The 25,140-nt window shown below is 40.6% G+C and overlaps 1 protein-coding gene across 1 annotated transcript; it reads right to left on the bottom strand.

Moving 5' to 3' along the window:
- Window positions 1-862: 862 nt before the first annotated feature.
- On the bottom strand, window positions 863-20,477 carry LOC148538521 (myeloperoxidase-like). Its single transcript, XM_088454293.1, has 13 exons — window positions 20,390-20,477; window positions 17,313-17,406; window positions 16,926-17,101; window positions 16,279-16,399; window positions 15,654-15,783; window positions 14,494-14,700; window positions 12,744-13,059; window positions 9,602-9,762; window positions 9,065-9,317; window positions 8,018-8,188; window positions 7,462-7,699; window positions 3,304-3,515; window positions 863-1,250 (listed from the first exon to the last, which is right to left on the bottom strand). The coding sequence occupies exons 1-13, from the start codon at window positions 20,463-20,465 to the stop codon at window positions 1,228-1,230; spliced, it is 2,178 nt and encodes a 725-aa protein (XP_088310419.1). The 5' UTR covers window positions 20,466-20,477; the 3' UTR covers window positions 863-1,227.
- Window positions 20,478-25,140: the final 4,663 nt, after the last annotated feature.

Genomic DNA, 25,140 nt, shown 5'->3' with positions numbered 1-25,140 from the left:
TGTTATGCCCGTGCACTGCCTAATGATTGACCGGTATATTATTGTTAGGATAATGAGGTAGATTATTACTTTTTGGAGGTAATGTGCTGTGTGATAAGTTGAGAGCAGAATTTATTGGGATCTAGTTGATTTTGCCAATTTTTCAGGTGTTATTTTTGACAATATTTGTATCGTGTGGTATTTTTTATATATATATATATATATATATATATATATGTGTTTTATGTGTATGTATATGTGTATATATATATATATATATATATATATATATTTTATTTATTTTTTCTCTATGTTTATTGTTTTGGTATACAGATTAATATTATATTTTTTATAAGTAAATGGATCTGGGATGCAGTTTGTAGATCTAGGTTTTGTATTGCAGATACTGTTATTTGATTATGTATTTATGTGTATGTATGTATATGTGTATATGTATATGTATCTATTATTATTATTTTTTTTATTATATATTTTGTATTATTTATGTTTGGTTATTTGTTAATGTATTTCTATAAACCAATAAAAATGTACTCAATTTAAAAAAAAAAAAGAAAAAAAAAAGGCAAATAAGGCTTTAATGGGGGAAATATAGAAAGATTAACGAAAAGTAATGGAAGAAATTGCCTTAGAAATATTGGGACTTCCCAACAACCTCACCAAATTTCTATAGTAATAAGTTGTTTTCTCCAGCGCTAACAAGGGTATTGTAAAACCACAATATAATTTCATAATGTCTTTGGGCCTGATTCACTACTGATCGCAGCTGCGATTACGCACACAGTCGGCTGATTGTTGCATTATGCGTATGTGCCCCATACAAAGTCAATAAGTTTAGTCAATACATACAGTTCATATGAATTTTTATTGGCCGTTACAATGTATATATATCAAATAACTGGATTAAGAGTCATATCAGTGAGATATACTTACTGGCGAGTGCTTTTGACACGTGATGTTACGAGCGGTTTTACACCATCCATAATAAAACCAACGTTTTAGACAAAGGTAATTTAATGCAAAACAGCAAAAAGGTAAAAAAGTATTTTCCCAACGCACTGCAGCAATTCTTCTCCTTGCAGGATCTCAATTCAGGGATAATTATAAAGCACAGCGATGATTAATGCAGCTATACAGGTAATGAATAGCATTTGCCATGTAATAATTGAACTTATATACAGAATGCGGCATACACTGGTATCACATCATATAGCCCTTACTGCTGCTCCATTATTCACAGGAGTCTTCAACCTCTGGAAATTAAGAACATGAAACAATTTATTAATTGTATACATTACACACTGTCACTAAATCCATACATAACAGTGATTTTTATATACGGCCCATTTATCTGTCATCTGAGGAATATCTGCAGATTAACACTAATGTCATGTTCACTATTTGTGTGACACGCGTCTCTGATGCTCTTCTCCTCTCTAGCAATGAGGATACTACAGGGTTATGTGGGCACAATACACAGGGTTCAAAGGTATGCTGGCAGCACCCATTCATTTCCCATGGTATACTGTAACCTAATCCGTATATAATGGTTGTTTTCCCAGAATTCAGCCCCCTAATGTGCCCTGATTAATGAGAACAGACCTGGGGGCTGTACACTGCATCCACCCAGCCACAAGTGGAATTTTGAGGCTGTACAGTAAGAAGAGTAGGTCTGGGGTGGGTGCATGCACAATGTACCCCTTCTGAGAACATAGCTGGCCTTGGGAAAGCCTATTGCCATATCCTGTCCTGGCCCGGTGACAGGGGGGGACTAAGGGGACAGATGTACCATGCACCAAGCTCCCGAGGGGCCCGGCGCACCTTGTCTCCCATGCAGTCAATGCCCAATCAGCCAACATGCTGATTAGGGTGGGGATTCAGATTCAGTGACGCTGCAGCACGGCAGTAGAGGCTGCATCTCCAAGCAGCACTCGCTACAGGATGTCTGGTACCCACCAGGCAAGTAAGAATGCCGGGAAGGAGGGGACCGATGGGGAGAGGAGCATTCTTGTGTACCCTCCCGATTCGACCGGGAGCCTCCCAAAATTCGGGTACTGCTCCTGGCCCCCTGGAAAGGCAGGCAAGCCACATATGGTTTCCCTCTGTAAACAGAACCGCCTGGCTGTATAATGGGAGAGCAGGCTGCAAAGCATGCATTTAAATTTAGGTAAGGAATGCTATTATGTGACTAAATGTAGAGCTATATGCATGACATTCTTAAAGTAAGAAGTACGTTCATTTTGCATTATGACTAATATGGTGAATTGGGACACAGTGTATATTAGGAGTGGGGGCATAGTGTAGAATATACTGTGAATTGTGGGCACCGTGTGGCATATAATGTGTTTTGGGGGCACAGTGTGGAATATACTCTGAATTGGAATATTGTGGTTTATATTGTGAATTTTCATTGTGTGGTTGACACCCTGATTGTATGAGTTGCTGTGTGAACAATTACAGTATTGCAGTATCTTATCTTCGGTGTCATGGTATTCACATTTACATATCTACTAGGAAGGAATGGAGGCCCCAAAAAGATGTGTGTACAGGGGCCCACGATTTCTGTTGCCGGCCCTGATCCTGTCTACTGCTTAAATCTGATGTGGATCTGTACCCCACAATCTGAATTATAGAATTATTTTATCTACTTATTCAATGAATTCAGAGTCCACTAATGAGGGTTCTATTTTTTTTTTTATTCCAGCTAAAGCTTTTCTAAGCACTCCTATTAAATGATTTTACTATTTAACTTTTCTTTAGTGAATATTTTAAAAATAAATATATGACACAGATATAACATATAACCCGGCAGCCATGCAGACACACTCTAGCACTCTGTAACTAAGGTCAGGGCAGCAGATACACAGGAGCGACCTGACCTAGAGCCAAAAGGTATCACTGACATGGTTGCTATTCACAACTAATTGTCCCTCTGGTGTATAAATCATGCAGGACAAGAGAAGATAAATCAGGTATTGTGGGCTTTTATGTCAGTGTATGATCTAGTTACTGTATATACCATCATATTTTAGCACAGCAATACATAGAAGACAATGCAAAATGTGGAATAGAAAAGTCAGTAAAAATAAACAACATATAACTGCATCAATGATCACAGGGAAATATATTTCTATATACATATCAACAGTGATACAGTATGTAACTGGCACAGATACCCAAAGTCTCCCTGCCCTGAATTAATTGTCCCATAGGGCACAAGTACCCCAAGTGCCTCTGACCAGGTTCTGAGACAAGAATATATCTGTAACTTCTCCCTTATTAAATCTCTAGTTCATCATCTCATACCTGATCCGCTCATCCTCCTCCTCCAAGGGCTCAGATCTAATTTGCGGATCTGAGAGCACTGTACAAACTCTCGTGGGTAACTGTTTGCTACAAAGACATTTCGAGGGACTTCAGTGATCTTTGTGTTGTCGCAGATAACACTGGACATTGTCACTCTTTCAATCGCGAGCCGCTGAGCTGGAGTGAACACCCCGGCTTTCTCGTAATAAAACCTGTATTGGAACAATAGTTAGAACAGTGTTTTATTCAAAGGTACATAGATGGCTCAATGATATGATGATGCAAAAATAGTTAAAACAACATCATAGTGTAAACGTGACACAGCACTGGCATTGCCTCCTTCAGGTAATGCTTGGTAAGGGGTTTGTCATAGCAATCTGTTGGTCTGTCACAATGTTCTTATAAAATGCTGAATCGCCCTGGGTACATCTATCCCCTTACTCCGAAACCTACATCTAACCGCCAATGGTCTTTCCCTAACATCCCTAAAACAGTCTGACCCAATACCTAACCCTAATTTCCCCTGTATGTCAGACTAACCACACCCAAACACCCAACAGGAACCTTTCTCTTCATAACTGGTTCTCTTCTCAGCCATCAAACATGCAGGGAATATTGTGGAATAAAACGGGACTGCGGCTAGAACAGTTAAACCTCATAACATAAAATGGAGGATATACAGGGAGAGGGTGTAGAGAGTACATTTACATAGTCAAGAGAGACTGTACAGTTATAGAATAAGGCATAGCACCACCTACAGTACAACTTCTTAAGTAAAATCCAGCCTGTAGCTGGTGCCATAGTGTAACAATAACTACATGTCATTATGTTTTAGGTTAGCTACAGTATGTGACAGTACTCTCCTTTGTGGGCACTAATCCAACACATGAAATCAGTACATTTTGATATATGCTAACATTTTTAATGATAATTTATTTTCATTAAAAGTTAATTTTACCGCCTCTTAGCCTGGAAGCTGAGAGGAAAAGTGGCTTGCACTTCAGTTCAGGCCTTGTACAATTGTTCTGGAGCCAAACTGACCAAACCACTAGACATTTCTAATACTTTTGCAGAATATTATTCTCACCTTTACAATTTGAAAGATGATGTAAACACAGCTCAACCCTCATCAGACACTCTCTGCTCTCCTTTAAGACCTTTCCCTGCCCTCCCTTACTGACCAGTCTTTAGACTCCTTAAACACTCCCTGAACAGAGGTTCTCCCTGAACAGAGGTGAGAGATGCCATCAAATCCTTGAAACATGATAAAGTGCCTGGACCTGATGGCTTCTCTAACAATATTTATATGGAGTTTCAGTCAGACCTCATTTCGGCGCTGGTGCAGGTGTTTGAAGCGGGGACCAACTCAGGCTCATTCCCACCTGAGATGCTTGAGGCTCGTATTATTATCATCCTCAAACCAGGCAAGGACCCCATACATGCCCAAAATTATAGGCCCATAGCCCTACTGAACACTGATATTAAATTATATGCAAAAATGGTAGCCAATAGATTGAATCCGTTGCTCCCTAATTTAATCAACCCGGATCAGGTGGGCTTCGTATTGGGCCGACAAGCTCCAGACAACACACGAAGAGCCCTGAATATTATTGAGCATTTCACACGGGTAAGGGACCCGCTCCTGGCACTTTCATTAGATGCCGAGAAGGCCTTTGATAGGTTACATTGGGGATATATGAAGGTTGTACTCTCCAAATTTGGTTTTTCAGGACGGTTTCTAGATGCCATTCTTGCACTCTATAGTTCACCTGGAGCACGTGTATGTTGCAATGGTTTCCTGTCTTCTTTGTTCCCTATAAGCAATGGCACCAGACAGGGTTGCCCCTTATCTCCCTTCATTTTTGTTTTAGAAATAGAACCTTTAGCAGAACATATCTGTACAACCTTTCTCCTTCATGGTCCTCTCATAAATGGGTCACAACATAGAATTTTCCTTTTTGCAGACGACGTCCTTCGGTTTGTTACGTTTCCGGAAACCTCGCTCCCAAATTTACAACAGTTGCATCATGATTATTCTGCGGCCTCATATTATAAATGAAACACATCTAAAACTGAAGTATTTGCATTAAATGTTCCACCCCAGCTCCTGTATTCCCTTAAATCTCACTATAATTATAATTGGCAATCCCTGTCTCTCCGTTATTTGGGTTTCTCTTTGTAAGCTAAAGAAGACACTCTTCTTGAATATAATTATGGCCCCCTTTTGAATCAATTTATTGCCTTTACAAAAGATTGCATGAACTATGAGGTTTAATGGATGGGCAGAATGGCGGCCGTCAAGATGACACTTCTTCCTAAACTCATGTATTTATTTAGGTCAATGCCTAGTACCCTCCCTCCCTCGAGGTTAAATAGATTTTATGCAGTACTGAATAAATATATTTGGAATAATAAGAGAGCCAGGCTCGCTAAGAAATATCTAATGATGTCTAGATCATCCGGGGTCTTCTATTACCCCAATCTAGCACTCTATCAAGCTGCGTGCTTGGTCGATCATCTTAGTGATTGGTTGAATGTTCTTAACCCTAAACCCTGGGTTAGGCTGGAAAGTGATACGGTAGGCAAATTCCCCCTTCTCTCAAAGCATGGGATAGTCTATTTGCCCTTCTACAATTTAACCTGCCATCTCTCCACCTTTCTATTCAAGGTTTATCATATTTAATCCCAAATTTAAACCTGTTCCCCTGGCACCTCAATGGTATCCATACCCTCCATGACCTCTTAATAAATAATATCTTCCTTTCTTTTTCCCAATTACAGGCTAGCTTCTCCATCCAGAGATTTCTATAAATTCCTTCAAGTCAGGCACTGGATTCAATCCTTTCCGCACGTAGTAGGCTCGACGGGTATGATTCCTCCCCATGTTTTTTCACGTATATCTTCAATCTCTTGCAAAGGAGTTATATCTTTTTGGTACTCTCTCATACTTACAGCGGAAGAACCATATAAGTCACCAGCCATTATTAAATGGGAATACCACCTAAATATATGTTTAGACTCGCATGTATGGTCCCAACTTTTCTGTTCTGTATTTAAAATGTCTAGATGTATTTCACATATTGAAATGTATATGAAATTGCTCTATCTCATTTATTTAACCCCCGATAGATTACACAAATTTGGCCTTCCCAATCTAATATGTTTTTTTGGTGTGCATGTGGTCAAATTGGTGAGATTTTTCATATTTTGTGGAATTGCCCTACTATATGCCCCCTCTGGCTGATGGTAGAGGATTTGATCCTGAAGGTTACCAGTCTGCGTCTGTCTCTGCCCCCCTCCACTGCTCTCTTACATATATTCCTTGATGATGTCCCAGTTCACCACAGATATTTTATAAGTCATGTACTTATTGCTCAGTTCTGGAAGCAGGATAAACCTCCCCCCTTTCTTTGAAAAAGTCCAAAATAAATTATAGTTTCCAGATGGAAACTTTGAACTGCCCCTATTCTTCTTCAGCTAACTCACCAATGATAAAGTGGTTCAGCTGGCATGAATTTATCATGGTGGGTCCATGCCTTCCAATAACCACACATTGATAATTCAAGGTTTTGATATGTTCTGTAATTTGGTTTGTCTATTGAAGTTGTGGAGTGTTCTCTACTATTTGTGTATGTCATACACTGATTTTGATTTGTTTTCTGGCTTAATGTGATGTTTTGATTTTTTTGACTGATATTTGCCTATATCCCCCCATGTTTTTTCTTTCCATTCTTTTTTCTGTACCCCTTCTTTTTTGTTTGAAAAAAAGAACAAAAATTCAATAAAAATTATTGTTAAAAGGAAAAAAAATGTAGAATATATCAAAATTTACTAATTTCATGTGTTGGATTAGTGCCCCACAAAGGAGAGTACTCTTTCTCCTTACTCTGTATACTCTATTTTACTTTCATGGGAGCACCTCTGTGTACTAATTTTTAACTACTATTGGGTTAATTTTTTTATCACGGTAGCATATCCACCACTACTATCTCTGCACATACCTTTTACTAATTAAGAGGTTTCATACCAGTGCTTAGGTCTTATCCCCATTCCCCTTTCCCATCAAACTCCTAGCTACAGTATGCAATAGGAAATGTTTATCATAACTGGCCATCGGTACCTACCCCTAAGTCCCCTATTTGTTTCTGTGCTACTTACCGGTCTCCGTTTCGGGATCTAAGGAACTGGTTTCCAATCAAACAGGACAACAGTTCACCCACTCTAGCATTGGGCAGTAGAGGCTCAGCAACAGCTCCCATCCAGATGTCGATGTTGTTTGGTGTCCCATATAAATCCATGAATTTCTGCGCTAGTGGTTTATTATTTAGCACCTGAGCTAGTTCAGCTACAGTGGAGGGCTGAGAAAGCCCACAAAATCTCCTCCATGTATTATATCCTACAGGAATAAGTAGGTGAAATCATTGCTAATAGACATACACAGATACACACGCACATAACTTGGCCTTTTTATAAATCAGATGGGTAATATTCAGTAGATATTATGCCATAATGGTAAAACTTAATGTGTTCAAATTGGAGTTATAGATAAATCATCTAAAAATTTCCAAAGTAAGAAAAAAAAACCCCGCATTTTCATAGATAAATCTGCACCCTCTATGTATTTAAGAAACAAAAAAAAGATAATCTATTTCTTTATCCAAGTTTTGAATGGACACAGGGCCTAGAATCTTTTCTGTGCCAGCTCTATAGATACCTGGTAGTCCATGGTCCCGGCTACGCTGCATATTGAGGGCCCCCAGATCAAGTCCAATACGTTTAAACAGCTCAAAAAGATGTTCCCGGAGCTCATCCACTAAGATCTGGTTCTGCCGGTTCAGCTTCGCTTGATTAGCCATGAGGCCACGAAGAACAGGGTCAACGCCTCCTGCAAGGCCAAAATAATACCAATACATTACTTTAAAAGTAAAGAAAGCACCAAATGTAAGTAAATAATTATGGCAAAATCAAAATGAGATTGGGCAAATGAGAAACAACTTGGCCTTAGGGCCTGATTCAGAGCCGCTCGTAAGCGGCCGCTCGTTCGCTCCGAGCGATGTTTGCCCAACTGCGCATGCGTACGGATCGTTATACGCATACGCGAACCAGTCAGTGCGGCCGAAATTCGTTTGTTCGCTAAACAGCGAATGCCTGCTATTTTGAGTGACAGGAGGAGGCGTATGTGGGTGGTAACAGGAGAAGGTGCTTGAAAACGGGGAGGAGATCCGAACGCAGGCGTGCTTAAAGGTCAAAACGGGCGTTTTATGGGTGTGAATAATTAATACAGCAGCGTCATTGACCACGTCACTGGGTTATTTTATAGTCAGAACTGCTCGCAATATTGTGGTAGCAAAAACCAACCCCAAGAATAGCGAGCAGTTCATACGCTGGTCGATGTACTCGATTAATCTAATAAATAGCGGACATGACGTAGGATGCGAGCGGCCAGGGGGCGTATTTTTCCAAAAAACGACCGCAAGTTTTGTTCGCTCGTTCAGACCTAGAGGCGTGAACAGACCGCAAAGAGCGAACGGTTCATTTGAATAGCCACCCCTATTTTCTGGACGAGCGAGCGCTAATTGCGTCCGGCTCTGAATCAGGCCCTTAGACTGAAAAGTTCTATTCAATGCAACAGTACTGTGTGTAAGAACATTGAAGGAGATGTGCATGATGGAGGACCATATTTGTGGGTCATTTGTCAAAGAGCAAAACACTAAAAATTGAGTGCATTGCTTTATGTAACCTATAGGTACACTTAACCTACCTTCTATCACAATTCTCCAGGTGTTGAAGAAGCTAAGGTGCAGAGGGATTGGCGGCCATCTTGGTGAGGTCCGGTAACCATTCACCAATCGATAAATAAATGGCTGGATCATCGTATGACCCATGCGGAATGCCAAGCTGAAAACATTGGATGCTGCTGGGTTAACACCATCATTGTAACCAGTATATGGAGGAACCACCCGGGACATGGAAGAACCCAGCAGCAGGGGCAGCCAATCCTTGTAGTTTATTTTCTGGAAAGATACAATGACAGGTGGATGCCAGAAGTGACACAATAGGTTGCTGCTAAGAGGACAACACAGGATATAAGTATATTTATAGTAACACATCACCTAAAATTCTAACTTTATTCAGACGCATCCACAACTGTGCATGTGCAAGTTTCATTAGCAAAATAGAACGAAAGATATTTGATCTTAGGCTTCTGGCACCTTTCTTTGTTAGAAAACTGACGATTGATGTAAATCTTTACAGCCTGGTAGGCATTTTAGTGATAATACTGCACACAAGGTCTCACCTGTGTAATGGCACCAATTATTTTTCTTGTTTCCTGAAAGAGAATCTCTCCTGACCAGCATGGGTTCAACCGACGCAACTCGGTTGCTATGCGGTTGTGCTCTCGTACAAAGATTGTGTGAAATGCAGTTAGACCTGGCTGCTCACTGACACGGCCATCCCCTGAGAAGCAAATAACAGATATTATTATTATGCAGAATTTTAGTCCTATTTGATGGCTAGTCTCTGCTCTGTGGTTCTATAAATGTAGACACATTGGCATACTGTACATTATTCTACATAGTTGATGCCATGGGTCTAGGGCCATTGTCAACCTTTGAAGGAAATTAGTTATGTCATATGCATATTAGGTCAACATAGAGAACTTTTCAATCTAGCAGCTTTGGGAAATCTGAGTAGCCTTGTTTTTACGGGAAAGATTCCTGGACTGCACAACCTGAATATATATAATGGGAGGTGCTACGTGATGAGACTAATTGCAGGCACAGAAACAGACAAATCTCAGGTGCACAACTCCAAATTATTGATAATATATAAATGCAATAACATTTTGCAATCAATAGAGGTTTTTAGCATAATCTTGGCCAAGGTTATGGGCCTACCCACCATATCCAGGTAACCTCTTTAGGGTAGGTCCCTAACATATTAGGGTTCAAATCCAGAGCGCACGACCCCCCCAAAACTGGCCCAGCTAAGCTGCCCAGGGCACCGCCATAGTAAGAAAAGTGCAGTGTATGGAAATAGTTAAGTGTAGCCACAGCTGCATATAAAGAATAAAAATAAAAAGTGAACTACATGTATATAAAAACAAGCCTTGTTTTTACACCAGAATGACGGTTATTATAGGATTATTTGCTATGATGTACATCTTCTTTTTTTTTTTGGACAATTGCCTGTGCACTAGTATTCATAAATATGCATCATATTGGTTTCAAATGAGTATTTGGCATAATGATAACATCACAAATAGATTTACAAAGGCCATTCCATGAAAATATTTGATAATCTAAAACTAATATAAACGTATTTGAATAATAGATCAAAAGTGAGATCTAACACCAAATTATTAATTTATTTTCTTATGAAGAATTAGGAGAAACCAAAATGATCAAGATTGGATTATATGAGACCCCGCGTGTCCCCTGGTAAAAGCACAAATAAATTGGTGCTAATATTCAATAAACATTTTATACACTGTAAATCTGGGGTGTCCAACCTTTCACCTTCCCTGGGCCACATTAGAAGATGAAAACTTGGTTTGGGCCGCACATAAAATAAAATAACAGTAACGTAGTAGTAGTCCCCCCCTTGTAGTGCCCCCAGTAGTAGTAGTCCCCCCCCTTGTAGTGCCACCATAGTAATCCACCACCCTGGTAGTGCCCCCAGTAGTAATCCCCCCCTGGTAGTGCCACCATAGTAATCCACCACCCTGGTAGTGCCCCCAGTAGTAATCCCCCCCTGGTAGTGCCACCATAGAAATCCCCCACCTGGTAGTGCCCCCATAGTAATCCCCCCCTGGTAGTGCCCCCATAGTAATCCCCCCCTGGTAGTGCCCCCATAGTAATCCCCCCCTTGGTAGTGCCCCCATAGTAATCCCCCCCCCTTGGTAGTGCCCCCATAGTCATCCCCCCCCCTTGGTAGTGCCCCCATAGTAATCCCCCCCCTTGGTAGTGCCCCCATAGTAAACCCCCCCTTGGTAGTGCCCCCATAGTAATCCCCCCCCTTGGTAGTTCCCCCATAGTAATCCCCCCCTTGGTAGTGCCCCCATAGTAACCCCCCCCTTGGTAGTGCCCCCATAGTAATCCCCCCCTTGGTAGTGCCCCCACAGTAACCCCCCACTTGGTAGTGCCCCCACAGTAATCCCCCCTTGGTAGTGCCCCCATAGTAATCCCCCCCCTTGGTAGTGCCCCCATAGTAATCCACCCCCTTGGTAGTGCCCCCATAGTAATCCCCCCCTTGGTAGTGCCCCCATAGTAATCCCCCCCCCCTAGTAGAGAGAGACTTAATAAAAAAAACAAAAAAAAAACACTTACCTGAAACTCCCGCTCCTGGTCCCGACGCTTCCACCGGCTCCTCTGGCCGCTTTGCATTATGGGAGAGACGTCGTCATGACGATGGCTCTCCCATTACCCACTGCGGGAGCCGGAAGATGGCTCCCGCAGTGGGAGCAGCGGCAGCCGCTGAGAGTCTGACAGACTCTCAGCGGCTGCTGATTACAGCAAACACAAAGCTGCCGGCTCCGGCGGCTGTGTGTTTGTGCTGTGTAGCGCTGACCGGACTCCGTCCGGTCAGCGCTACACACGCGGTGCAGTCTGTGTCACAGTGACACAGACTGCACCGGCCCGCGGCCCGCATGATGTTGCGGCCCGGGGGGCACATGGCACCCTGCCCCCCAGCCCAGCCCGCCACTGGTGATTACGCTGGCGGCACAGTGAATGAAGGAGAGCGTGGGGGCGTGGTCTGGGGGCGCCGGGACTACAGTGAGCAATCCCGGAACAGCGGGACATATCGTGAATGTCCCGCTGAATCCGGGACACTTGAGAGGTATGCGGGCCGCATTACGAGCCGACCTGGGCCGCATGCGGCCCGCGGGCCGCGGGTTGAACAAGCCTGCTGTAAATCATAGGATTTGCTGTATTTACTAAGCAACACTTCCATCAGATATTCCATAGCTGGTAAATTTTAGAGTGTAAAGAATTTGCTTCTATGCTTTCATGTTTAAAATACCCCCTTGGTTTATATGACAAAATATATTTCCCTACTGTTAATGATATTAGAAGTCATAGAAATCCAAGGTCGTTTCAAATATTTTGTAGTAGGCAGTGTTTTATTCCTTACAATACGCAATTGTCTTCACGCACACTGAAATCGGGGCAGCCATTATTATATTATTATAATACAGCTATTATCTACAGGACATACACGGAAACATATAACCTACAGGTCCATCAAGTCTGTTCTTCTGGTCATCATGCAAATTAGCATTACTGGTGTAGTAAATGTTAGATTTATTATTGACTGTAAATCTAAGGCATAAATATTATAGGTACATTGTTTGGCACACACAGGTAATACTACCACTATAGAAACACTACCTCTCTATATTACTTGTCTTATCTAATATACCAATGGGTTGTACTCACCAGCCAAGAAGCATGGGAGTCCTGATGTCTTGTTAGTCTGTAGGCAGAAATCTTCCTGCTGTGTGCTGAAAGGCAGGTAAGCAAGTCCATTATCATTACACCTGTCATTAACAGCCATGAGGCCAAGCTGGTTGTTGTTGTTACGAAGCATCCTGGCCAACTCGTTCGTGCTGCCATACACTTGACTGGCATCGACATATGATGTGAGAATATTCATCTGTTCCCTCACAGTGGAACCAGATGAAAATGCTGGAGATGAGCGGAATAGGGGGATACAGTCACTGCGATTGGTAATTCGAGGGTCATTTGGGGGAATCTGCGAAGTTAAACACACGATGATATTACATCTTCTCACTTCACACGTTTGTTATACTGATATTTACAATCTGATTGTGTACTGTGAGATCTCTGTAGTAAAGTGTATTAATAGGGGCACAGTGGCACAATTCACCATCTTGCACTCTTGACCTGTCGCTCATGTATACAGGCCATGCATATGAGAATTAAGATGGACTTTCTCTATGCTTGCAGACAATTGTACACTGAGGGTGTGTGTGCATTAAGTAGAGAACACAATGCAGCACAGTGATCCTGATGCTATCCAAAAATGGCCATTACAATAAGTTCTTCCCCCTTCATCACAGAGTCATCTCATGATAGGACAGCTTATGTGCCAAAGTGCTCTTTTATCAGTCTTTTATCTAACAGTCTTGATAAAAGAGCGTTTGGCTCTGAAACGTTGACTATATCATTGTAGTTTGTCGTTACTTCTTCTACGTATTGGAGACCTGGAGTGCCGTCTGTACCTACATGTATTTTACTTGGAGGGGCACCTGGGCACGATTCTGCGCTATCGTATTGAGTGCCTGTCCACTACATCTATTATATATATATATATATATATATATAAAATATGTAGAGAAGACGACACTAAAAAGGACCTTTAAAATAAAACTTGTCTTATGGAAAATACATTTTAGCCCAGGACAGTTAATGCGAGGCTCAGGAACTGAGTTCCTGCTAAAAAATCGGCCTGCGGATAAGTATTACTTTGTTTCATCTAGCTAGGTGGAGGACACTATGTGCATGTAATGCATGTACAGTCTCCCTCCCTACACTGCCAATCACATTAGTATTCCTGCCATTGATTAGAAATAAATTATGGTCATGTCCAGTGACCAGGTCATATTGGAAGATTTGGTGTCTCTATAGAATGCAACTGAAACGTATTTTTATCATGTCCGTGGTCTGGCCACGTTGGGTATGTTTCCTGCCTGTAACATAATTGTATTGTGATTATTCCCAGTGGTCAAGTCATTTTGAGTATGGATAATGTACTATGGGGTTTATGTACTAAGCCTTGGAGATGAAGTACCAACCAATCAGCTCCTAACTGTCATTTTTCAAACACAGCCTGTGACAGGAGCTGTTTGGTATAGAGAGCAATAGAATGGTATTATAGTTATATCAAGTGATTTGAAGGTCCTATGTCTGCACAACATGTACATTCTGTATTTATATACTGATGGAAATTGTTTCTTTAAAATGTATATATAGATAGATAATAGTACTGTATATATATATATATATATATATATATATATATAAAACAAAATATAAAATGCTGTTTAGTATCAGCAATGCAAGTGTAAAACATTAAATCTACATAAAAATTGATGCTAGTTATAACATTACTAGTATCGTTGTTTTCCTACTCTCTGATATAAAACACATTCTGGTAGATAGGTACCCGCAGCGGGAAGCATGGAGGTTCCCGGGCACAGCTGTGATCACAGTCTATGCCTCTTAGAAAGGTCGACCTTGATGGTGTCTCAGGTGCGAGGTCAAGGTCATGATCAATCCATTGGCCCCACTGCATGAACATGAGAGATCTCTGCTTGTCAAGAGTCTGCTCTCTCTCTGGGAACCGGACAATCTCATTAGACACAGCCCGCGCCTGCAATGCCAGGAAAAATATCATATGTTTAAGAACAATTTGGGAAAGTTGTTTTTAAAATAAAATAAAAACAAATGCTTAATACAAATGACCCATGGTCTTCATATATACAGTATATCTCAGGGCTTAGTTAAGGGACAATGCAGGGAATAGCATAAAACTCCTGGAACCATATTACCAGATACTGTGCAAGTCGAAGGCAAACAGAGGAACATTATATAACTGGCATATGAATATAAAGTTTTAACTATAAAAAGCCTAAAGAGTGAGAGATTAGATTAATTGATTAGAAAGTTGCTTGCATACACAGTTATAAAGGTTTGGAAAGCATTACAGTTGCAGCATGGCTTAGTGTTGTAATATCTCATTATAACTCAACTGGATGTCTAATGTAAGACAAGTCAACTGCAAAAAACCCTCAATGGCTCTGTATGGCGACCATGGGTACATATACACTGACTATGGGCCGATAGTGTGCGTAATACTATTATAATATAGCACCAAAGCTATTACGCAGTTCTATTTAGATAGCATGGAATCATTCACATCAGTACCAACCCTATTGGAGCTTACAGTCTAAATTCCCTACTGGGCACAAAGACAGACCCATATAAATGCCAGGGTCATTTTGCCAGTTGACCCACCAGAATACATGCATACAGTCAGGGCCGGATTAAAGGGGGGGCCACAGGGGCGATCATCTCTGGGCCCCCACACCTGAAGGGCCCCCACACCCAGCCATGGGGGTTAAAGTGAACCGGAGGAGATGGAACCAGTTCCGCCTCCTCCGGACACCTAACCCCGGTGCCGTCATGCGTCTCTCCCATAGTGCAGAGGAGTTGCGTCAGCTGAGCGGATCAGAAGGTAGCGGGAGCGGGGCTTAAGGTAAGTATGATTTTTTTTTTTCTCTTTAGTGCAAGCGGCTTTTCCACAATCTGTCCTAATCTAATCACCAAAGGCAAAGTGAATCCATTGATTGGCTTGGTTTCTGTCCAGCCCTGTGGGAGGGATCTCCCGTCCTCATACTGGGCAGGTAGTAAGCGGCCATAGGGTCTGTTGGAAGCTCCAAAGTTTGGAAATCTCCTGCAATGAATAAATAAATCAGTGTTATCAATCTACAATGTTTTCCATTTGTATTCATTACTGATCTGGTATAGAAAGTCTCAAAATGTAATTGTGCTAATTCTTCACATATGTGCAGCAGGTCTGTCTTGTTTTGTATGTAATTATCAGTACTATGAATTATATGTACTTTTTAATTGAAACAAATCTGTGACTTTTAAAACTAGGGGTATTTATAAAAGCTCGGCGACAGAAAATTTAGAGAGATAAAGTACCAACCAATCAGCTCCTAACTCTCTATTTTTTTCAAACACAGTCAGTAACATTTAACTCAGAAGCTGATTGGTTGTTACTTTATCTCTCACAATTTTCTCTCTCCAAGCTATGATAAATACCAAGCTAAGAGCATTTTTATGTCATTTTCAACTCGCAAGAGAAGGAGCAGCAGAGAATTGGAAGCCTCTATCCTCAGCTATCTCGGGCATAGTAACGTTTCCCCGGTGATATTATTCTCACCTATTGTTGCACTCTCCGGTGAAGGTACGATACCGACTTTCAGGACAAGCTTTTGGAAGATGCAGGAAAGCATATCCGGAAACCTTATGTAACATATCAACCTGGTTGGTTGTCAGCAAGTCTGTTGAATATACAAAATAGTATTGTGCTAAGACTATTCAGGCAATAGGAGGATAAACATGGTTAGAATGACCGGTGTATTCCAACTACGATGTATACCACATATTATTTTTATTTATATTGATAAATGTGAGAATCATATTTGAAATAATGCCATAAATAATCTTCTTTACGTGATCTGATATTAAACTGGTTAAAACTTTGAGCTGTAAATTAATATCACAATATTATCAGTATAACAAACAAGCCACAAAAAATATGTAATAATAGTAATAAAAAATAATAATATTGTAGTAAAGCCACAAAAAATAAATAACTATGTAATAAAAAATGTAATATTGTAGTATACTTTAAAGCTATTTTTAATATAGAATGGATCTTGCCACATGATATTGTGTGCCTTAGTGATGTGACTGGTTCCTAGAGAATTAAAAAAGCTGCATTTTAATTAAATATTGGTTTAGCCCACAGCATGGCTGCCTCTACTACACTTAGGTGATTGGTGCACTTGAAGTTCCTCCCTGTACCTGAAATGTTGAAGGGTCTGCTGTAGATGCTCTGCACCTTCTCTGACAGAAGGTCAAGGGTGGTCTCTATGTAGTCTGCAGCCCGGATGAAGGTTCTGCTTGAAGCCACAGGCTGTTTAAAGTATGTCATGACATCAGATGGGCTCATGGTTCCCTTCTTTAGTCTCTCCTTAAGGCTGAAATGAGCAAATAGGTGATACCCACATAGCATACATATACCTTGTACTGTATGTTATAATAAACAATTACTGTACCAAAGCACTGATTGCAGTGCGATGTGACTTCACTTATTTATTTTAATAGATTAACCGTGAATGGAAATCTCTAGTGACCATAGTTTTGTTTAATTATTGCTTGCCAGGAAGACTATACTGAACATGAACTTACACGTCACGGGTGCGTTTGTAGGCAGCATCCACCAGTTTCTTGGCCTCCTGGACCGATCTGAGAATAAGGTCATTGTCCAGTTCTTCAACTCCATCTGGTTTGTTGAAATGAAAAGATTCATGTTACTGTATGGTAATTTATACTTATACTGTAGGAACTGACTCTTCACATTTATATGGGAATTCTCTAAATAATAATTTTAAAAAGCTACTACTTATAGGTGACTGGTGGTGATATGGAACCATACATTTGCTGTTTACTAAATAATGTGGCTTGTACACACTTCTTGGTCATGAATAAATACTGTATACTGTACAATTGCTGCATATGGTTAATACTGTGTTTATTTGTGTGCATGAGCAGCATGGGAGTATAAGAGTAAATTGTAGTATATATGGCCATGAAGTATCAATATTCACAAGAGCACACATATATTTCTACACAACCTAATGTCATTATTGTACACTGCTGTCACTGATACCCCATGCATGAGATACATAACCTTCATGTTATATTGTATTACTCAACACTCAGTAAATTGTAATCAGATATTGCAAAACGTGACCTCGACTTTTCCAGTAATGTAGATGTCACCATCAGAAGGTCGCACCCTAAACCCTATTCCAATCCATCTCACAGGCCTATTCATTATGTTACTTATCCTCTTGAATTTTTGAATAATGGACTTTAAAACTGTGCAGCATGCAGAGGGAATATTAATACTCATTGGGCTTTAGCACTACAAATTCTGGCATTATTGAAGTAAGTGCAAAAGTTTCATCTATAAGACGGCGCAATTTAAATTCTGTGCACTGTATATACAGTATAAATAATGTATTCATACTATATATATATATATATATATATATATACACACAAAGTATATATATATATTTATATATATATATATATATATATGTGTATATATAGCTAGATAGCTATATATATATATATATATATATGTTAATACACATTAATATTAGCACAGACTTATCTATCTCCATCGAGTGTTTCCCATTTCTACTGAGCCGCCAACATGCTGTGGCCACACTCCTTGAACACAGCAGCCATGTATAGTGGCCAAAAGTCCCAATGTGGCCCATTTCTACCTGGGCGCACAGTTCTCATGGTGGCCCTGACTACTTCAATTAGCTGTAAACATGAAAATAGTCTGTACTTATCATTATTGAACAGTCAACATAAAGACAGCTCTAAGTCACCAGCTATGAGTAATCAGTTTGCTGTTTACTAAACACTGTGGCTTGTATATTCTTCTAGGGGATGTAGTCAGCATCGCGGCGTCTGGGATGCCGACGGATGAAATGCCGGCACCGTAATCCTGACAGCATCGGGATCCTGGCACCAGAATCCCGACCACCGGGATACCAAAGGTAAGTATCGGGCGTTAGTGGGAGGTTAGGGTTAGGTAGGTGGGTTAGGCATTAGGGGGAGGGTTAAGTTTAGGGTGTGGGAGGTTAGGTTTAGGCACTAGGGGGAGGTTAGATTTAGGCATCGGGGAGGGAGTGTTAGGTTTAGAGTGCGGGGAGGGGGAGGTTAGGCTTAGGCACTAGGGGGGGAGGTTAGGTTTAGGCACTGGGGAGGGAGGGTTAGGTTTAGGGGGAGGGGAGGGGGAGGTTAGGTTTAGGCAATAGGGGGGAGGTTAGGTTTAGGCACCGGGGAGGGAGGGTTAGGGTAGGGGTTAGGATTAGACTTACTTGGCTTTCTTATGGGTGTTGGGATTCTGATTGTCAGGATGCTGCTGTCAGTATTCTAACCAGCAGCATTCCGGCCGCCGGGATCTCATACCCATCCCTCTTCTAGGGCATAACTGAAATACTGTCCAAGTTCTGCCTGTGGTTAGTAATGTATTCCTGTGTATACGTGTTAGTATTATACCTGGAACTTAAATGAGGATGCCCAGCTCTGCAGCTCCATACAGACCCTCAGGATAAGAAGGACAAGGCCATCACTGCAGGCACAGCTCAGTTGATAAAAGTTACATTATATCTTCTTTATGTCATTTTCAGAATGAAAACATGAGACCAATCACACTAAGGCTGGATACACACTGGAGCGATGTCGGGACGATTCACTGTTTCATAACGACAAATCGCCTACATCGCTCGGTGTGTACACTCAATATGCCGGCTCCCGCAGTCACATACGACGTGGTCAGGTTTGATGTGATGCACATCAAACCTGACGACATCGCTAGTGACCTATGGTAAGTAAATGAAGGACAGAACTGTGATCGTTCATTAACTTGTTCAAGTGTGGACGGGAAATCCCCAATCAAGGGCATTCATTCCAATGTCAGAATGAACGCCCGTTGTCTCAGTGCGTACCCAGCTTTACACGTTTCAGGCAGCTGCGAAATGTAATCCCCAATAGAAACCCTAAAACTAAAACCCTGTAAACTAAACACAGAAGCTAACGTTTTGCTGCTTGGAGGCAGCCATGCTATCCACTGTCTATATGTGTGTGTGTGCATGTGTATATAGTATTCACAGCAGAAATATTATTGTCACTTAGGCTGGGATGTACTAAACATAAAAAAGCTGTAAAACCCCCTAAAATACCGTTCCCTCGGATCCCTCCCATGAGCCCCTGCGTCCCGCGTCCTTCTGAACATGTGCAGAAGGACGCCAGAGGGACTTCTGGGTGTTAAACCCGTAAGCCCCCCTGCACGGCAGCATCGCAAAGGACAGCTCTTATCGGGAGAGCTGTCCTTTGCGATATTCTTGGTACATACCGCAGTATGTATCCAAAGATAGGCAGGATGTACCCCATCGCTAATGCCATGCTTAGTACATCCCACCTAATAGCAGTACAAGTAGAGGCACTTAGGCCAAAGCACAGTATTTAAAACAAATGAATATAAATGTGTTTCAATATTGTGGATTTGGTTTTCAGTTTGTGAAACTGGTTTATTGTTAAAACTGTATACAAATCTAGTGCTTTTAATAACCACGAAAAAAAATATATAAATATACACTGTACATACATACACATCTATGTGGATAAATAAAAAAAATTAAATAGGCATAGAAACTCTGTAATAAAGATAGGATAATTACCGTAAAAGGAAGATGTACCAATCTGCAGCGATCCAAGAATCAGCAGGAAACAAATACTGATACGCAATGAAGCCATAGTCTAGTTCCTAGGATGACATTTTTATCTACATTAATATTCATTTGAAAATAAACATAACAAAGAAACATAATATAATTTGGAGATACTGTAACCAGTGTCACTGAGCGCAACATGTCTCACCTCATCTGTCCTGGATGTAAGCTCCTAACAGTGGGGTGAGCTTATAAAGGAGAGCAGGAAAGGGGATGTGAGTGCCATGATCGCATCTAGGAGGAAGTTATATAATGAGAGGATGCTGTAAGATCGTTGCAGAAATAGCAAAAAGCCTTTTAGGCAACGACAATACCCACAACTATTACACTCGTCAAGTTTGAGATGATCCTTGTATACAAAGGACAAGGATTATGCACAATTAACTTGAAATTATCTATAGTGTGTGTGTATATATCTATATATATATGTTAGCAGCCTATCATGTAAAAATTGGTTATTTTCTTAATTGGTATATTGCACAATTACACCTGTATCAATCTATTTAGAATAGAACACAGTGCACATTTAAACCCATCAACATGTTACAAGATTTAATTACACTTATTCTGTTAATTGCTCAGCTTCCAGCAGCATTACTTTTTACAACAAAAGTAACAACATTTTATTAACCCATTCGCTGCTGAGGGTTTTCTCACCCCTGTGCTGCAGTTATTTTTTCACGTTTGCACTCATCACATTCCAGCATCCGGATCACTAATTTTCTTTATGCTGCACCCACATAATTTATACTATGTTTTTTCAGACTTTGTGTTGTCAGGAAATCCCATGCGTCTATTTGCTTATTCTCACACATCAAATAAAATGTAACTAAACTGGGCAAAAAAAGTGTTTTTTTTTTATTGATGTGTGTAAACCAAAATGTGATTTTTAGTTTCATTTTATTTTAAACACCACAAATAAAATACTTGGTTCAGGATTAATTCACTCATTCAAATATTGTAGCCAGCAGGGGGTATATTTACTAGAGTGCAAGTTTTTAGAAGTGGAGATGTTGCCCATAGAAACCAATCAGATTCTAGCTATCATCTACTAGAAGGTGCTAGATAAATGTTAAGTAGAATCTGATTGGTTGCTATGGGCAACATCTCCACTTCTAAAAACCTGCACTTTAGTAAATATACCCCTCAGTGTCAGAGTTCTGGTCCCTGCTGACTGTGGCCTTTGTAATTGCAATAGCATAGTAACCTACAGAAAAAGATATACAGGGCAGAGTTTTCTGTCTTATGCCGCATACACACTAGACGATTTTAATGAACGATATGGACGATAATGATATTGTTCAACGATATATCGTTCATATCGTCCAGTGTGTATGCAGTGAACGGTCAACGATGCGCGCTCCCGCTGGATAACGATGTCTTTTGTCTTCCGTACATGCAGGCCAATCTGACTATATCGTCAAGAATTGCCTGTTCAGAGATGTGGCAGGATGACTTCACTGAAAGAGATCTTTAAAGATATCCTTCAGTGTGTACACCCAATATCGTTTGTCCTGTACTACAGAAAGTTCATGGGAAACCTTTCACCAATATGATTCATACAGCACATCGTCTAATGTGTATGAGCCTCTACAGTTTTCATAAAGTGCCAAACCCCTTATGAGGACACTCTATACCTCCAAAGGAAAAGGATTTAATTTAAGCACAAAGATCCCTACTTATATATCAGTATTATATATTTAATTGTTGTAGGGGATAAGGAAGTACAAGGGAGGTATATTAATAAATACTGTAGACAGCACAACTATATGTCAAGTATGGCAGGCGCAGATTATCTATCTATCTTTCTATTGTATGCATCTATCTAGCATATTCCATATATAGATTGTAAGCTTGCGAGCAGGGCCTTCCTACCTATGTATCTGTCTTTATTACCCAGGTTTGTTCTATTAATGTTCCAATTGTTAAGCGCAACGGAATATGCTGCGCTATATAAGAAACTGTTAACAAGTAAATATCTATCTATCCTGTATATATTGAATCTATCTATCTAGATAGCACAAGCATCATTTATTTTCCCGTAAATGCTCTACTACGTCAGTGTCTGGTCTTAATAAAATTCTTTTGGCTCATTAGGATACCCTACTAACAAACCAACAACCTTACCCCAGCTACTTTTCCATATATAAGAGCGGTCTGTTTATTGGCTTTCAGCCAGTCCTATGAATTGACATCCCTGAAACTAGTTCTCTAATCATGATACTGTCATGTGCATTACATACACATATGGCACACACAAGCTTGTTCACAAATGATAGTTGCACTGAGAGCTGGTTCTTATACGAATACTGCAGATTTGTATTTCTTCTTAGGTAACATTCAAATTAGAGATTTGCGCCGACCCCCGTGTTTTGGTTTTGGATCTCCCCTGGTTTTGGATCTGGATTTGTTTTGTCAAAACCTCACCTCCGTATTTTGCTTTCGTGTTTTGGTTTTGGATCTGGATTTTCTCCTAAAAAATTTAAAAAACAGCTAAAATCACATAAAATGGGCCTTTTTTTGTTCCTACATTATTAATAACATTTATTTCCACTCGTTTCCTGTCAATTTTGACCACCTCACAGCTCACAATATTGATTTGTTCATCTAGTTTAGGCCCCAAATTTGCACCAAGATAGCTGGCTGACTAAGCTAAGCTGCAACAGTGGGCGGCACAAACACATGGCAGTTCAACTTCAAACATGACACTTCAGGAAACACTTTTATTATTCAAGAGAGGCCTGAGGGAGTTGGAGTATGTATGTAGTTGAAGGTAGGGCAGGGACAGGAAGGGTTGATTGGTAGTAAATTTAATTTTGTTTTTTGATTCCAAAGAAAATTTATGAGGGAGAAGGGGAGGGGAGGAGGCATTTACAAAAAAAATGTGATACAGCACATTTACATCATTCCTTGCCACAGAAGAATCCTTGAGCATGGCTGCTGCTGCTGGGAGTGATTTTTTTCATCCCAGAAGGGGACCAGGAAGCATGCTTTCCAAAAATAAATAAACAATCGACTTAATGCTTTGCAAATCTTCTATAAAGGCATTTCCCAACCTGTACAGGGACATAAAAAAACAAAAACATAGTTAGTTAGTGGCCTTCAAACTGCTGTTGTTCCCACTGTCCACTTAACCATATGAGATATGTTAACAAGCAGAACAGAGCAGCAAATCAACATTTCAGACTTAAGGTTTAAGTCTTACGTTGTATCTTTCTTGAGCGCCATGCCTGCTTGCTGGGAGTTGATTTTTTTCATCCCAGAAGGGGACCAGGAAGTGTGCTTTCCAAAAAATAAATAAACAATTGACTTAAATAATCCTTTGCAAACCTTCTGTTCTGTAACATAATTTCCCAACCTGTAGAGGGACATTAAAAAAAACAGTTAGTTAGTGGCCTTCAAATTGCCATTGTTCCCACCGTCCACTTCTTAGATATGTGAATGTTAGAATGTAGAAGGCCAAAAATTGGGTGGACCACACATGGCTGATTGATCAACCATGGCGACTGGATTAGTGTCATAAGGAAGAGGAGGCTGCAAACTGGGTGTCATGTTATGAGTTGGCCATATGGGGTATGTTGCTGTTAAGGGATCAGGCTGGTTATCAGTGGATACATTATTATTATAGTTGTTGTTATTTTGGGTTGCCATCTCCTGAAGGGTGTTTACCAACAGACATAGACTACCTACCTATCAGCTCAGGCATAGACACTTTCTGAGGAACAGAGCACTGTTCTCTGGAGGGAAGCCAAATAGGTGGGAGCCCCTGTACCAACATCTGAAGCTCTTATTTCTCCACATCATCTATTATAGATGAAAAAAAATGTAATTGGGGACATCTAGCTTCTCTTTCTGTACCCTGCTCACCCTTTTTGGACAGGAAGTCCAGGATGGATGGTTTGGAAAAAGAAGGCCTAGCAACAGATGGAGATGGTCATTATCAAGACCTGGTCCCCCCAGTGGGTGTAGTCTGGGAGGTATTGGTTGGCATGCAGGCACAGGAATAACAAAGGCCTCCATGTTGTCTGTGCTTACTATTCCATATTTCAGTTTGCGATTCAGGTAGGAATAAAGTCGGCTACAGAACACAGTGACAGAATCACTGGATGTCTTAGTGCATTCAGGCCAAATACGATCCATTAATTCCCAGACAGATGAATCCTTTGCTTGTAATAATCTTTGGTAATTCCTGGCAAAGGTGGGTGTTATAGCCAGACACTTTGAAGGCTGTAACTTTGAACGGCTTTATAGAAAACATGTGAATGAAACCTTTCCACACTGCAGAACACGATGGAGAAATCCCTTGAAGCATAGAAGCACCTAGAGCATATTTTTTTCATGTTCTCTGAGGCCTCTCCTGACTTTTTAGAATTCAGGATGTCTACTCTATATAGGTTTGTAAATAAATATAGGCTTTAGTTTTTTAGAGCATATAACTTTATAAGCTGTTAAACATAGCAGAAATGTTATCCTAAGATAAAAAAAAAACTTTTTGTAACCCAATAACTTAAAAAAAAAGTTTTCATTGCAATAATATTCATGCAGCCCCTTGACAGACAGCAGCACAGCACCCCTGCGCACCTACGCCGATGACAGTGACAGCCAGGTGCGGCTGACACACACACAATAATTACTTATTTAATATTTTGGGCAGCAGCCCCTCGACAGACAGGAGCACAGCACCCCTGCGCACCTACGCC

The sequence above is a fragment of the Taudactylus pleione genome, unplaced genomic scaffold, assembly GCF_031769625.1.
Source record: "Taudactylus pleione unplaced genomic scaffold, aTauple2 ptg000040l, whole genome shotgun sequence".
NCBI classification, from domain to species: Eukaryota; Metazoa; Chordata; class Amphibia; order Anura; family Myobatrachidae; genus Taudactylus; species Taudactylus pleione.
This window is presented reverse-complemented; position numbering and strand designations above follow the sequence as displayed.